General features: G+C 27.5%; 1 protein-coding gene across 1 annotated transcript; it reads right to left on the minus strand.

Moving 5' to 3' along the window:
* Positions 1-2778: 2778 nt before the first annotated feature.
* LOC139426996 (uncharacterized) lies at positions 2779-8070 on the minus strand. Its single transcript, XM_087158492.1, has 5 exons — positions 7825-8070; positions 7424-7531; positions 6714-6821; positions 5007-5099; positions 2779-3003 (listed from the first exon to the last, which is right to left on the minus strand). Exons 1-5 carry the CDS (start codon positions 7950-7952, stop codon positions 2886-2888), a joined length of 555 nt encoding a protein of 184 aa, XP_087014618.1. The 5' UTR covers positions 7953-8070; the 3' UTR covers positions 2779-2885.
* Between the last annotated feature and the right edge of the window lie 10138 nt (positions 8071-18208).

An 18208-nucleotide genomic window follows, 5' to 3' on the forward strand; every position in this document is an offset into this window, starting at 1 on the left:
GAGAGGTGTATTAACTTCACGGTTGTAGTCGCTCCTGTGTTGCCGTTAGCAGTCGAGTGTATGCAAGCCAACGTTGTGTGTGATCGAGATGAGACTGAGTAGCAACTGCGTGAGGAGGTGGATAATGATGCAGTCACAAGTAGCAAGTCAACTGTTCAATGTGGACCATCCATCGGAGTAGGGATTTCCAGATCGAAGTGGGCGTTACTGCCAAGGTAGGCGTGTTCACATCACGTCCGAAGGTCACCAATGTGGAGGGCGGAGTTATCGACCATGTCAACCGTCATCTATGAAAAGGTACCCCGACAAAGAGTCGAGTCAGCATGTCTTATATACTAGTGAATTGTAGTTGTAATTTTGCAGTGGTAGATACGCTACATGCGTCTTTTCAGGGGCGCTGTTGGCCCTGAGTTCATTTTTATGGACGACAATGCGCGACCTCATAGGGCTCTCATCGTTGATGAGTATCTGGAAAGGGAGGATATTCAACGAATGGATTGGCCAGCCAAATACCTGAATCCTATTGAACATGCTTGGGATGCTCTTGGGAGAGCTATTGCGATGCGCCAACCTCCCCACAGAACCATTCTGGAGTTAAAAATTGCTCTGGTGGAAGAATGAGAGGGTCTTCCACAAGTCCTCCTTAACTCCTTTATTAACAGCATGCATACTCGTTGTGCATGCTGCCTGTCTGGCAGGGGTGACCATACGCCATACTAGAGGCAACACACACTGTACAAGCCTCACTTTTATTGTCATCTTTTATCCTTAAGTTCAGACTACATTGGATTTATTGGCAATAGGTGTTGCCAGTGAATGGCACTTTCATTTTTGTTTTGTATACTTTATTATCATGGAATAAGCTATATCCATACCAAATTTCATTTATTTATATTCAGTATTTTTTGAGATATTTGGGAAAATGTCTTCCATCTTTTAATTTTGTCGACCAGTGTATATACGTAACATTACATGCATCATAGTGTTCACAAATTCACGGAACTGATGCTATTAAAACACTTTGAAATTCCGATTGTTGAGCTATCTGAAAAATTTCTTGAAGCACTTCAAGACATAAGCGAGAATATCGTTTTGGAAGAGATTCTAAATTGCATAAGATTGAAAATTTAGTCAAATGATTTTTATTCAGTAGTATTTCGCTTATTTCCAATACTTAAAATATTTTTTATAAAAAAATGTTTAAAGAACTGGAACAACAGAAAAAAACATCTAATTTAGAAAAACTTTTTGAAATCATTTGAATAGATATTAGAATATAGTTTTGACACACATTTTGTATAAAAGAAAATAAGTTATATAGAACATTCCAATAAATCTGATAATCTATTAAAATTATAATGTTATTAAATACTTGTCTATAAGAGCTTTTACTTTTATTTATTTTATTCTTTATCTTTCTTCTTCTTTTTTGTATCACTTTTCTCTTTCTTTTCATTTTTAGTTTTCGTTTTTTTGTTTCTCGCCAAAATGCCATAATGAGTTTAGAATACTATATACTATCAGATAGTAATATATAACATCAAATTTTCAGAAGAAAAAACTATTTTAAAGTAATATCAAATGGTGAATTAGGCAAATTTTCGGTATTAAAACACCTTTTTGCTCCAAAACCCTTTATTGATAATTTTAAGAAAATGTAATTGAAGTATGAAAGTTTAGCCAGTTTTTTTCTGAATAAAGACCACTGTACAGAGGTTCTTTATCTCTTGACTAGCAGGAATGACAACATTGTACCCCCACCCCCTGGAGTGGGCATAAACATCTTCAATCAGAATGGCTTTTCATCACTTAGAAGATTATAGAGATCTGATTTTCTGATAGAGGGATGCGTGAACAATAGATTCTCAATAAGCAACCCTCTTTTCATATTTAAAATTCAACAATTTCATACTTATCATCAATATTGTCCATTTGTTTATTGGTGTAAAATTTAGATAAGAGATTATTTTTTATGTTTGTTAAAATTCACAGGTGATTTGTCTAAACTTTGGCAATAAATATGGTCAATAACCAGAGAATCGGGTGCAACTAAGAGTTTTCACCTGAAAATTTGCTTCCTGTTATGGGGAGTGCTTCTCCCCTCCTGAGATTTTTGATCAGCTTATTCAGCATTTCAATGCTGAATAAGCTGATCAAAAATCTCAGGAGGGGAGAAGCACTGATGAAGTTGCAGTTATAGATCTCTTAGCCGTCGAAACGTTTCCGGGGTACACCACGAGGAGGTGGATCTATAATCGTACCCCTTGTTTTTTTTTTTGTTTTTTTTTATTTTTTTTATTTTATTTTTTTTTTTTTTAAATTTTGTTACTGGTATAATTTTCAATAATTTCTCTAATACAAGCAATTTTTTTTTTTTACAGAATGAATTTTTTTTATTATATTACCAGTAATGTAGTTTTTTATGATTCAAGTTCTCACAGTTTTTTTTTTTTTTTTTTTTTTTTGCAAAAATATGTATCTACTTGATTTATACAAGTCGATTGCTTTCTCTGACATGAACAAAATAGGGATCATGAAGGAGATCCGAACTAGTTTCTTTCTCATCTGAAATGTTGTTTTCTCTTTTATCATTCAAGTTGATCTCAACAATCTTTATCATCCTTTCAGAAAAATAATTTTGCATACATTTCGATTCATGCAAATCTATTTCCTTCCGTGACATAAAATAGGCTTTACGAAGAAGAGCAAAGCATTTTCGTTTTTTTTTTATCTTAAATTGCTTTTAGCAATTTTTTTTAAGTAATTTTTTTTTTTTTTTTTTTTTTTTTGCAATATAGCTTTTTTTCTTCTTTTCCCTTTGCGTATCTTATAATCTTTATCATCCTGTCCGCAACAACTCTACATACATTTCGAGTCATTCAAATCTATTTTTTCCCGCAACAGGAACAAAATAGACTTTTGAAGGAGGACCAAAACCCTTTCTTTTCTCGTTTTTCATTTGTAATGCAGTCTCCTTCCTTACCATTCAAATTGGTCTCCTCTCTGTAAAAAGAATTCATTTTTTATAATTAAAAGTAATATCTGTAGCTAGTCATTTTGATGAATCACTAAATCATATCAGAATAGAATGTTACTTTTAAAATCAAAAACTTTCATTCATTGATTATTGCAAAATTAAGTGTCCGAAAATGAACAACGTAAAGTTTCTTTGATATTAAAATAAGTCTTTACAATTTATAATATAAAAGATATTTATAAACTTAGAAATATTAGATACATTTGCTATTTTGATGTAATAGTTAAGTATACTAATATGAAAGTAAGATACTTCATCGATGAATTATATTAAATGGAAGACAAATATATATATATCAATGTTTTAAACGCATGCAGGGAATAGTTATACCAATTTTGCTTCTAAAAAAAGTAGGTTTCTAATTAGGACGTGTAAGAAGGTAAATCCGTTGTGATTTTAAACTTTCATTTAGCAAAGAGGGCTTCTTAATTCATGAGACTTTTAAATTTAAATCAAATGCTTTTAAATTTAATTAAAAAATAAAAAAAATTACTTTAAGTTCAAAATATTTGCAACCAACTTGTGGAAGCTAAATATTTATTATTCTAGGTGAAATTTTTTTATACACTATTGGTTAAGCAGTTGTCGGAAAAAATTTTCTTAACTGACAAAAGAAAGAATTTTTGTGTGCGTCTGTGAATCTCTCTTCTAAATTAAGAATGTCAAAGTTCGGAAATTTGAGCAGTTTATGCAAGGTTGAACCTCAGCCTTAAATCCTCAAAACTGATCAAAAAGTTTATCTAATTATATTTAGTAGAGAAATTTAAAAATGAATTCTTCTAATGAATTTGGCATTAGGCACTGTTACGATTGCAGACGCTTTGCCTTTTAAACTATTTAAAAAGTTATATCAGTGATGTTTGCTTGATTACAGCTCTGTATAATATGAGAGGATGTGTTTTTTATATTGTTTTAACATTATCTTATAAAAGATTCTTAAATTTATGAATCGAGAGTATTTTACATTCTCATCGTAACATAATTAACAAATTAAAATTAACATATGCTGCATGCCGCCTTTATAATCTCACTATTTTGGTTGCATTTAATTTAGTTGCAAAGGTTATCAATTAACATTGAACAGTTTATACTTAAGCTCAATTTTTATTCAGTTTTAGTTTGTTTTTACCAAAAAAGAATTTAATTTCATTGAGTGGAGTTATTTAGTTCTTTATATATAAACATTTAAACACAAGTTTCAATAACATTTTTCGAACAATTTACTTGATTTTGATAAGACAGCTGCTCCTATATCTTTAGTTATTAAGAAGATGAACAAAATTTTTTTTGTAAGAGTGATATATAATTACGAAATCATAACTTGGATCATTAAATAAATAAAAAAATGTATTAAAAGAATATTTACTAATTTATTTGAATCATATAAATTCTTTTTTAAATATGTACAAGAGAATGTTATGAGTATTACCAGGGAAACAATTAAGCAATAAGATATGATTATTTTAAATAAAAGTACTTGTATATCTTATAATTATAAGTATGTCGTATAATTACTATATATCTAATAATTATTAGTTAATATTTTTAAGGCACATTTAAAGCAAAAATAAAATACTATTTTTTAGCACTGGCTCTGAAGTCAAGAAAGTACTATATCCCAGTTGGAGTTTCTAAATCATAATTCTTTTTATTCAACTATTTTTTTGTTTTGTTTTTAATGTATTTATTTCTTGAAATTTATATTTTACAGCTACAGAAAATTACTTAATAGTGTCCTTTTTCATACAAGATCCATTTACGGACCATGCATAAATGATACGTTGTTTACTTTTAGATTGCATATTGTTCATTTTTTCAATAAATAATGTTGTAATAAAAGTGAAAAAAAAGAGGAAATATTTAAAGTGTCGTGTTTAATCAAAAGCCCGTAAAATAGCAACAAAAAAAAAAGAAACTTGAAATGTAAAGATTACTAAAATAACTCAAATTAAAATACAGATTACCATACCTGTTGCTTTGAAAATCCTCAACTCCATGTTTCTCATCAGAAACATTTTGAACGATTCCGGTATCTCCAGAACCACCAACATCATATGTTACTCTAAAATTATAAACAAACATAATGGATTTTAATATAATTTTCAATGCATGAATTTTAGAAAGATAATAACTTTTCATTATTTTTCAACTATAAAGTGATTAGTTATTTTAAAACCAAAGAGTTAACTTTAAAGGTATTCAGAAATTCATTTTTAATTCATTATTTTGGTTTTAATATACCTGTTGGTAAATTTTCAATATGTGTGTGAGTAATTAACACAAGTATATATAAATTTTGTTTTAATAAAACTTGAAAATTGAATCTGTTAAAATACTTCAGCCTGACATTCTTAAAGGAAAATATATAAATTCTCTAAAAATACCCAATTTTTTTTAATACTACGAATAGTGTTAGTTTAAATTCGAGAAAGTGTTTTAATAATTTTTTAATCTTTTGTCTTGTGAATTAACTTTGCTTGGTAATTAGTGTATGAACTTCTAATCCATCACTATCTTAAATTATTGTTTAAGCAAGTAAAAAAGATGCGATTGAAATCTTAAGAATAAATACTAAGGAAAGGGAGACTAAAATATGGAAACAAGTTTAATTGCCTGATAAAGCTTATTAGTATTTTTAGTAATTTTATTTTTTCTTTCAGTAATCTAAAATGTTTTGATGTTTTCTGTTACTCCTTCCTAATTAGTAATTGGTTAGATTTCAATGCTTTTTGTATATTTTCGTTGCTAAACTTCATAATCCCTAAAGAGTTCATTTTTTTAATCCACACTCTGGGCATGGATTTTAAAATTGTATACTAAGGGCTATCACTACAGAACACCATATGACTTAATTGGTAATGGTGTAGTCTTTGAAAACCTTCGAAATACCATTCCTCATTTATCACATTTTTTAACATAAATTTTTTTTTTGGCATTTCTCATAGCTTCTTTTTCTATTTATCTATATGAAAAAGCATAGTATGACGAAAAGTATAAAACTAAATAAAAATGTAATGAGTTAATTTATCTAGTTAATTTATGAAAGGGAAAGGCAAGAGAATAAAATTCAGACACAATTAAATCTTTATTTTCGCTTCTGCCAAATTTCGATTGAAAATATTGGTATTCAACCTACTCTTGAAAACTACAAAACTTAACATATTATTCTATCGTAATAAACAGAAAGTCATAAAGTTTTAGTTAAGATTCTAACTAAATAAAGTAAATTTAAGGCTTTAGTAGCCCATTACTCACCAAATTTATTATTCTTGTATAACATTTTATTGTTAAATAGGACTCACACATAGAACTATATTAATAAAAAATCGTAACTTATATGAATAAGAAACGAATTATATGTTCTAGAAGGGATTCATGATACGATAACTCACGTATAAAATATAAAGTCTATTAATTAATGGTATCACAATCAGTTAGATTAATAATTATCCAAAGTAAAGTAGCTGGAAGTTTAAGAATTTTTTTAAAAATATTTATCTTTCGGAAAATTATAATAAATTTTCTTGAGATTTAAATTCTATAAAGTTTCAAAAACTTGAATAAAAATAAGTTTAGAAGCATTTTTAGTCTGCTGCCCCAAACATAGACAGGAAAGGTTACAAAACATTTTTACTTAAATATTAAAAATACTCAATATGAATACAAATTAGCATACCTAATATTATCACAATCCTCCATAGTCCGATTTTGTGCAACAAAATCCCCAATCCATTCAGATTCAACAAAGAATCCGTACTCATCACATCTCACAATATGGTCACCACTAGAATTATAAAAGGTAATTTTTCACGTATCAGCTCGATTTATAAGACATAGATGAATATATTTCAAATTTTTAACCTGAATATAGGTAGGAAAAAAAATAGGGGTCTGTATTTTATATGAATTTTTGCATTTTCTACATTATAAATGAAAATATTATTTAAACAGAGAGGGTAGAAAATGTTTCTTGAAAAAGTGATTCAGTCAAATAAAATAATATATATGCAGGACCTGATAAATGTTATAAAATCAGAAAAATAAAAAAATGAAATTGTGTCTGATCACTAACATTTAACAATTATACCTTTTTTATTTAAAAAATAAAGTTACTATTAACTTATAAGAAATCGTTTGCTATAATCGCTGATATCTTAAGAACTTTCAAAAGTAGACTTATTTGAAACATTTTAAATTGTGTTAATGTTTAAAAATATATGCTTTTTTAATTATTATGACGTCTTTAAAGAAGTCAAAATGTTAAACATTCATTTTGAAAAAATAAAAAAAACTTTTAAAGAGCTTTATGCATTCCAACAAACAAGCAATATTATGAAATATATTCAAAAATACCATGAAATTAAATTTAAATATAAATTTGCGTACCTCATATTTTCATCATTCTCATACGCTGGATTTTCCTCAACTAAACTTTCTTTAACATCAGACTCAACATGAAATCCATATTCATCATCTTTCTCAATTAGCACAACACTGAAATTATAATAGGTCACGATTTACTATTTTGGCTAGATTTATAATAATTATATGTATTTATTTTAAATTTTCTTACTTTTTCAAAAAACAACACTTCTTTTTAAAATTCAAAATGTATAAACGTTTATTTGCATTTATTTAAAAATACAATGTTAATGATTGCTCCATTATGAACGTTTTATCCCAGTTGTATTATCCCAGTTATATGCCCCAGTCAGAACGTTATGTATATTCAGAAAAAAATATTATGAAATTCTAATAAAACCAAATTGTAATGCAATTAAGCATACCTCCTATTTTCATCATTCTCATTTGTTTGAGTCTGAGTAATAATACCATCCTTACAATCGGCCTCAAAATAGCATCCATATTCATCACTTTTCACATCAAGTTCAACACTAAAATAATAATATTTCATTGCTTACTATTTCGGCATGATTTATATTACACAGATGTATACATTTTGATCTATAACACTTATAAAAACTTGTGAATTTTTTTCATTCAAAATGTGTAAGTGTTTACTATCAAATTATTTTAAACTACACTGTTGAATATTACTTAAGGTGTAATATTGTACAAATAATGCTTTAAATTTGATTCAAATAACTAAGATAAAAAGTTCACTAACATTTGCAAAATTCTGCTTAATAATAAACTGGTTAAAATTTAACGGTAATATTATTTAAAAATTAAAGTTTTAAATGTAAACAATTTGTTATTTTTATTTGTTTAGTTTTTTTTAGTCTTTTATCCCGTTTAACGTTATATTGTTAAAAGCCGAATAAATTTATATATCAGACATATTTTATATTTATATCGTAACTGAATAGACTAATACATTTAAGGTGAAATATTTATAATCGCTGAAATTTGTGATGTCTAGTATTTAGGGGCTCACATATCATATTCAATTTAGGATTTAAGCTTTTTTCTTACCAATTTGTTTATAATTTAGGTTAATGAACTTTTGACTTTTTCAAATCTAATTTGCATCTAAATTTTTAATTTTTTCGTAAAAGAGGCCTTGAAGTTTATTCAAGGATTTAATTAGTTTTTTTAATAAATGTATAAGCAGTTCAAGTTCGACGCCCGGTGGCTGAGCGGTAGCGCTTCGCGCTGTCGTGCCACATATCCCTGGTTCGATCCTCGGGCTGGGCAAGGTTGACTCAGCCTTTCATCCCTTCAGCGGGTCGAAAAATGAGTACCAAGCATGCTTGGGAACTAAACACTGGGGGTTCCGCGTTTGGCTGACCACCTAACCGGAACATCTGCTTCTGCACCCCCAGAGCCCAAGGTCAAAAAAACTGAGATGGGCACAGTAAGCCTTGGCCCTCCACGGGCTGTCGCGCCGCTGAGTTTAATTTTTATAAGCAGTTCATGATTTACATAGGCCAATCTCCCGCAATACTACATTTCCTGCGGTAAAGCTTCTTTTATATCTTTAGTCATTAAAAAGATGTTGCATAAATTAAATTTGCAGATCTGTTTATTTGTTAAATCACAACCTGCGTTCTTGAAAAATATCTTTAAATAAAAAAATATAAGATACTCATCATAAATGTGTTAGTTCCGTTGATGAATATTTATAAGATCATAATTTGGATGTAATATTTACAATCATAAACAGTTCAATAATTTTAAAGAGTTAGTTTCTGTATAATTGCAACTATGAGTTTCAATTGTTTTCTGCGTAATTGTAAACATTTGGAATATCAGCAAACAAGCAACATACCAAAATCACTAACTGAAAATTTGAAGAAATTTCAATTTAAAGAAAAATTAGCATACCTGATGTTTTTTAGAACCTCATCACCTAATGGATGGGCCGATATGTTTTCAACAATTCCCGGTTCCTCAGAACCTCCAAAATCAACTTCCACAATCCTAAAATAAGCATAAAATGTACTTTAATAAATTTCTATGTATGTATAATTTCAAATAACTTAAAGTATGCCTGTTTTTTTGTTTAAAGAAAATAGTTGGAAATCAATTAAAAAAAATCATCATTAAAAATAAGTTTTTTTTAGTGTTCTTTTAAGTTCTTCACATTTTAATTAAAATGATATTTTTGATATGTTTTATTAAATTACGCGAGATGATTTTGCATTTTTAGAAAAAAAATATTGTAATGTTTTACCTTGCTTGTCAATTAGTGAATAAATGTGAAAACTTTCTAATCGACTCTTAGAAAGCATAGTCACAACTTACTATTTATACAAGTAGAAAATTAGCTATAAAAATCTAGCAAATTATTATCTCTGTGTAAGTGTAGACTGAAAACATTTATATTAGTTTGAGAGTCTGAATAATCTTGGGGATTTTCTAATTATTTTATTTTAAATCTTTTTTTACTTCCCGGCCTTATTTCTCTTCACCTTCCTCAGTAGTAATTTTTTTACAACTCAAACAATATAAATATTTATCCCAAAAATTTAAACTTCTTTATTTAATTTTTTTACAAGAATTTTAATAGCCTACATTGAATTTCTAAATACTTTGAATGTTTAAAGATAATAATTGTGGAGTAAAATCCTTTATAAAATTATTCCTCATTTAAAAACAGTTTTATAATAAAATCTTCCTTTAATGGCTTATTTGTTTTGTTTCGGATACCTTACAAGAAAATTATTTTGAAGAAAAGTCCTATAATAAATTAAAAAATAATGAGGTTTGTTTATTAGCAATCATTTAGCAAATTAAATATATAAAACATTATAAAATTCAAATTTGTTTTATATTCAACTTGTGTTTCTGACAATTTTTGATTTGTTGACAATACAAATTCTTTAATTTTTATAAAATATATTTATCTTTTTTGTGATGCTAATTGTCCAGTATAAAAAAATCCTTAATGTTATTCATATTTTTATACATTTTTGTATTGGACTATGAAAATACAGATTGTATTACAATGACCACTCTGATAATTACAAAACAAATTGTATGTGAATAGAAATAAAATTTGAAAATGCACGGAGAAAAATATTCTTGTAAAATTACCGTACTGTGTGGTAAGTACATTTCTGGTTAAAAAAAAAAAACGAAAAATTCTGGTTATTAAAATCAAAATATACGGTATTGTAACCATGCTTTTGGTACGCTTTCTGCTCATATGGTAATGGATTAGCGGGAATCGCAGGTTTTAAAAATATAGTTCTTATTCTCACACATTTAGTAAAAAATAAAACATTAAGAAGATAATTTTACCGGATCAATGATTTTTGAATCACGGTCTAAGGCAGAGGTCGCCAAAGTGGTCTATATAGACCCCCAGGGGTCTATTTAACAAAAGCGGGGGTCGATCTGAGCCGGGGGGTCGAATGGGGGTCGATTCGAACCGAAAGGGTCGAGTGGGGGTCGAAGAAGAAACAGTTCTTAATACGTAAATCACACATACCTATTTGAGTATGTAAAATGTGAGAATTTTTTTATAATTGACTTAATAGCAGTTTTTTTATCGAACAGAAATTAATAAACGTTATATTTATTCGGGTGAAACAAGTATTTACGTACCAGTGCGCAGTGGCACGAACTCTGCACTTCTGGTTTATAAGTCATATGTATATGTGCGCTTGTCCAAATGTCACGTGTGACGAGCATTGACGTTACAAACCAAATATCATACGCACTTTCAGCTATCTTGATAAACTATGAACAGTGTTGAATATTTGCAGTGTCATTATTAAAACTCTTATAGTTTTGGATAATTAGTTTTTGTTTCGATAAAACCATTCGTTTAGTTTAGATATTTATTTTAATTATCAATACATGTTAAAAAAACTAGGCATTAGTAATATGGATTAGTACAATTATACCGCGACAAAACTATAGCACACTTTGTATTTTTTTACGAAAACTACAAAATTTTTGAAAATATTACTTTAATCTGATGTACCTGTATGTCTTTAACTTTCACGTTAATTCAATCTGAACTAAGAACAGAAATAAATTAAATATAAAGTTTCGAGGGTATTTAAGACTAAAATTGACCAATTTTGAACCCAATATAGCGAACTTTGTAAAAAAACACCAGGCACACCAATCTCATTGATTAAGAAGCAATAAATCTGTAGTTACTTTACTTATTATTTTATAAATATTAAGGCATTTAAATTTCAACATTAATATATTTTTCGTAAAACTATTGTTACACAATGTACTATTACTCTAATAAATCTTTAAAATCATAAAATAAATGTTCAAACACAGTATCTAATAGAGTTTTATTTTAATTAACAGAAAATTACTTTTATGGGGGTCGATGGAGATTTCGAAAAATGACATAGGGGTCGATGATCAAAAAAGTTTGGCGACCCATGGTCTAAGGTATCATAATAAAATTACTAAATGTTACCTCATATATAAAATTTTTGACACATTATTGTTAATTTTACCAAACTCTTTACCAAAGTGTTTGGTTTAAACTACCAAGATTTTGTGTGTCCCCATAAAGCCATTAATATGGTAAACTTCTCCATATTCTGGTGGTTTGAACGATAATTTTTTCTCAGTATAGTTTGTTTTCTTCTTTTTCTTTTCGTATCTATATTTTATACTCTTAATTTGCGTTCATTCTTAAGGAATATATTGTATTTATGATTATATCATATTTAGCGACATAAACACTATATACTTACTCATTGATTGCTTCATCCTCACTTTCATAATCATCATTATCATCCTCCTCAGCTAAATATAATTTCAGAGTTAGCAAAATTTTGAGTTTTCAAATTTTCAATAGTTATAATATAATATAAATTTTAAATAGAAGTTATCAGTAATTTTAAAACTGTGTTTCAACGTTTTGTTTTATTTTAAATTCTAAGACTTTAAAAATTGCAACTGTTATTTATTACAATTATGAAAATTATAAAAATGTCTTCAAAGTGCATATTTGTCATAATTTCATTTTAAATTTAAATATAATTTATTTATAACTGTATGTTTTACTGTGCAAGCAAGTTTAACTGGAAAAAAAATTTTTTTTTTGCTAATTGTGTTTTTTATACTAAAAAAATGTGATTTTTTTTTTACCTTGTAATCCTTGTTTACCTTGTGATTTTTTTTTTACCTTTTTTTACCTTTAATTGTTTAAATGCGTAAACTTTTTTCTTTAAATCTGTATAATTCTTTATAATGCATAAGTCTTATTTTATATGTCAATAACATATAAAATAAAACAATATAAATAGAATAAAATAACATGTATGAAATTTCAGGAAATAATCAATACAACCGATTTTAAAGAATAAGTCATAGTTTTTTTTCTTCCAAAATTTTAATTTTGGAAGTTAGTATACATCTGAGGAATATTTTTTCCCATAAAATAATATTGACTTACAGTTCAAACATTTTTACATGTCTTACTCTCAAGATTAAAAAGAAGTAAAAATTAAATATTGTCTTAGACTTAAACCATTTTATTTAACTTAAAATTGTTTTATATAATTACTGTCACATTTTTGGCTAATCACCTAACTAGATTATCGGAACCATACATAATAGGTTTTGTCATCCTGATAGTTAAGATAAAAATTCTAAATGGGAAAGTTTATTCAGAATGCGAGCATCCTTATCTGATAAAGTTTATAAAATTATCATATGCATTAAATAATTAGAATATGGAATCACAAGAATATAAAATCTTTATAGTATTGAAAAATCAGCTTAAAACTTGCTTATGATATAATCATAACAATAGCAGCAGAAGTTTTTCAAGTTATCATAACATTAATTGCCCCTTGGCAAAAAAGTAGCAGACAAGATTATGTAAAAAATTTAAAATCTATTATATTTAATTTTTTTCAAAGGCACTTTTTTCTATGGATTATTATATTTCTCTGCATTTCTTCTTTGATATCACTCACTTATTTTGACAGAGGCCTGAAAAGAATTTAGCAAGGTCCTTTTAGGAGAAATTTGGCTACGTAATGAAAAATTTTTATCATTTAATTGCGCCCTCATGAAAACAAAACGGTTTAACGGAAGGCGGCTTTTTAACAAAATATTTTGTCGTAAAAAAGGACCATTTACAAACTATTATATCTTAAAGATGGAACCTTCACACTTTCTTTTAATTTCAAAATCGTCCTTTATTACAAAATTTTAATAAAAACAATAACTTTTCATAAACAATTCTAATAAAACTAATTGAGAGAAAAAAAGAATAAAAGAAAAAAGAAATTAAGCAAAATTATAATAAGTTTTATTTACTGGGCATAAGTTGTAAGTACATGGAACCCAAAATATTAAAAAATACAAAGAAATATTTTTAAAAAGAAAAAGAATTAATAAATAAAATTGTCTTTAAAAATATTTAAAAAGTTTTAAAAAAAATTAAAAAGCCAGAAAACAATATAAGGAAAAGCTTATTTAATTATAATAAGCGTCATAAGCTTATTTAATTATAGCGGCAAAAAATGCTATCTTATACTGTATTAATGTAGCCGAAGCAAAATATTGTATCGTATAGTATTGTAATGTATTGTAATGTAATGTATTGTTCTATAGTATTGTAATGATATAAATCATGACATTTAGTGCCAGTAACAGTTTTTAAGTTGAATATAAATTTTTATTGGCTTGCTTCTAATATTTGAAATTTCTTTTTATTTGAAAGAGTACAAATGTCTTCTCTAATTTTTGTCTACTAAAAACTCTATAGTTTGCAAAACTGCTAATATTTGAATAAGTATAAAAAGTATAGGCTTACGCATAGGCCGAGGATACTTCATCATCTGGTCTAACCAGTGATTAACAATCGCTTGTCTATGCAAAGGAAATTTCTTCCTGTGCATTCGCCAAAAAGGCGCAAAGGTTTGGTGATATAAATCACTCATAATAGCACTTTTTTAAAGCTTTCCAAAATCGCAGTCAAATTTGACAACATACACTGAGTATAGCTCAAAAAAGAATGATCAACAAAGTGTTTTTAATTTATTTCATTTCTGTTTTCAACAATTAACTTTTTTGGTAACAATGTTCAACAATCAAACTTTCTATAAATTTTCCAACTGTTTAAATCCATGTATTGTTATAAATAAACTCTAAAAATACTTTTTTTGTATTTGATTATTGAAATGAAATGTAAAAGAGTACATTGTTGTAAAGAAATAAACCAAACCATTACATTAATCTTTCCAATATTGATTTCTTAATAAGCTGAAATTTATAAAAAAAAATAATTAAAAATTTTGTAAGAACCCATGTAAGAATTTATAAGAAAAAAATAGGTAAAATATTCAGAAACTAGCACACATAATTTTTTAAAAATAATTTTTAATAATTCACTCTTGAGCAAAAGATACTAATATCTGGAAGGAATAAGGCTATTGGCACTAACTCTGTACATCAAACATTTTATCGATAGCTTAATTTTCTTTTGCATTTAGAGAACATCTCGTACCACGGAACACTTAAAAAATGGTTATATTTAGTTTAGTTACCTAAATAATTAAAAAAATACAGAAGTAACTTCAATTCCAATCAAAACCAGTTTACTCGGCAGGGTAGAGAACAAAAGTTTTATAGCTATTTAAATGATCTGGTTTATGCATCCGAATACAAAACGTTCTTTAGATTAAAAAGCGAAGTCTATCAGCATAAGTTTAATCAGTTTCTGTTCATTATATTGCAGAAAAAATGTTGAATCTTTTTTTAAATGTACTATTTGTTTTTGTTTTTTGCATTGCTTTATTTGTTCAAATGTAAAAACTTAAAAAATGATTTTTTTGGCAACAAAATCTAACTTTTTGATGAAAATATTAAAATTTTAATGAAACAAATGTTAGAAATTTTCCTTTTGTGAAAAATACATTTACAATTAGTATTTAAAATTTAATTTTTCTGGTTTTTGAAAAAATGACGCGTTAAGACTAAATTCATTTTGAAACAAAATTTAGATTTCTAGATCCAAAGGTCATTTTGTTAAATTCCCACATCCTTTTTGCAGTTTTAACTTTAAATTAATTTAACTATTCCTTATTTCCGAAAATTATCTCAAATCAAGCAGCCAGAGTCACAGTGGAAAATCCTTCGATTTATGTAAAACATAAAACTTTTAACTATTTAAACTCTTACAGTATTGTTTTAACTTTAAATCTCTTTAAATTAAGTAAATTTATAGCAATTATTTTATATTTTTTAACAATATGAATATAGTAATCAAAAGTATTAAATGGAAGTTTTTTCTTGCGATTTCACCTAATAGTATGTGATTCCTTTTAACTTATAAGAACATTGAATTTTAAATTTTCCGGTAAATTTTACTATTTTAATTTGAATATTATATGTAAAATCCTTATTTCTTGAAATTCTTAAGAAATAAGAATTAAATAAGGAAGTTTCAGTTCTTCTTGGATTACAAAGTGTTTGTGTCACAAGCTCTCGTGTATTAATTAATGTTTAGAAAAAACACTAATTTAATTTTTTTTGAGGTGTTGTGTCGAATACATAATATTCAATTGTTATGAAGAGAATATCATTTGCTTCATTATGCATTATATTAATATTAATTTGTGTTTTAAGAATAAGTTTATTAAATTTGTTTATAATCTGATGAAAGTCACCTAATCTAGTAGAAAATAAAAAATTTAAAAAATTGTAATTGTTTTCAGTCGGAAAATATGTACATTTTCTTAATGTTTAATATCAAGTTTATCTTTGGTTAAAATCGCAGTAAATTTACTACACAAAATTGTAAGAATTTAAAAAAAATTCAATAGCTTCTAAGTACAAATGTTAATCGTGAATTTAAATATGTAAAAAGAAGTCCTTAAAAAAATTGGTATTTGCGTAATATACCGTCGACTATACCCCAACATTATGCCGAAGTCATTTTGGCAGCTTTAAAATTTATTTTAATATAGTAATTGATTATAAAGACATTGATAAATGCAAATATTATTTATTGCATGCAAAAAAGGAGATAATATTTAAATTTGAATTATTTCGAAACTTATTTTCAAATCTGGCTTATATGGTCTATGGGATAATACATAAGTACTGTAGAGTGCAATAAAATTTGTTTACATGCCACATTTTTTCTTATTCACCTATGACATTTACTTTTATTTATTGAAAAATAACTAAAGGGGTTTATATACCCTATTATTTTCAAAAATGTAGCATATACAAAATCGATAGTTTTTGAAACTGACTAGTTTAATTTAGGAAATTATCTCAGAAAAACTAATTTTAAATTTAAAATAAGACATCAATAATATACAGGGTGATTCTAAAAAGATGGGCAAAATTTTGATAATTTGAAAGTGATAGTACACACCCAAGCAAACAATTTTTATCAAAGAACGCATGGTCAAAAACAAATCGAAAAATTGCTGGCGCATTTGGAAAGTTGTGTCATGCAAACGTGAAAGCTCCATTCCTGTTGCGAGTTACCGCGCTGCGAGTTATTATTTGCATGTTATGGGAAGAAGAGCTCGTATACAAATTTTCGTGACGATTCACAGATATAAACTGCTGATTCGAGAGTGCACTGTCAATCGCGGTAGTAACGCATCTGAAGATGTTGCTCTTCTCTAATAAGGAAATAGCCGATATGCATTTTGTCTATACATTTGGTTCCAATAGAACGCAGCATCATCTCATTATGTACGAGAAGTGCGAAGCTATCTAGACGTAACCTTTCCAAACCAATGGATTGGGCGAGGTGATCCTATAGCTTGGCCACCGTGCTCGCCAGATCTTTCGAATATCGATTTCTTTTTATGAGGACAGCTGAATGCTCTTATGTATGAGACTCACATTGAATCTGCAGAACTTGTCGCCAAGCTTTCGGACGCTTAAGGGGAAGTTCGCGATATGACTGGTGTTTCAGAATGTTCGCCAATCTTTTCTTTGTCGTTGTACTGCGTGCATAGCCAATGTTGGCCATTTTTTTGAACACTTATTGTAATCACATGTCATTAAATTTACTTTTATAACTTAATTCCATCGTTCTTTGTGTGTTTTTGCCTCATATAAAAATGTAACTTTTGACGCCCAATAACGGTTTTGTGTTTTGTTTTCGACCATGCATTCTATGATAAAAATTTTTTGCTAGGGTGTGTACTATCACTTCCTAAAATTTTGCCCATCTTTTTAGAATCACCCTGTATATACACACGTTTATACCAAATTTAAATATTGTTTGGTAATGATTTGAGCTATTTATTTTGTTTATTAACTTGATGTAATATTCTTTAGATATTAAAACAAAACAGTTTCTGAAATGAACTTAATTAAATAATGAGCTCAATTAAATAAAATCATTAAACAACGCTATTGAAAATATTTTAGTTATTTACTAATAAAAGTATTGAAAGTACTAGGCAATCATTGGAACTCCTTATAAAATAGTATAAATTAAAGCTCATTTTCTCATAATTGTGATGGAAATGAAATTGGACAGTAGATTCCTTACACTTTTTACCCACTTCTGTTTCGTGAACAAAGCACGAAGGCAAACGGGTCCAGTTGAAAACCCATATATAGCTGAGAGGAAAATAAACTAGTAAAGCTCACGTTCTAATTTAGGCATTGCGACAACATCTTATTTAGTATTTATCATGGTCAATCTTTCAATGTCAAAACTGGCGATGGTCTGTATGTAGATGGCACTGTCCTTTTTAAAGCCATTTGTTCTGCAACTTTTGCAAACAAATAATTTTT

This window comes from Parasteatoda tepidariorum, chromosome 3, assembly GCF_982258835.1.
Source record: "Parasteatoda tepidariorum strain Cologne lab strain chromosome 3, Ptep-v5.0, whole genome shotgun sequence".
Classification (NCBI taxonomy): Eukaryota; Metazoa; Arthropoda; class Arachnida; order Araneae; family Theridiidae; genus Parasteatoda; species Parasteatoda tepidariorum.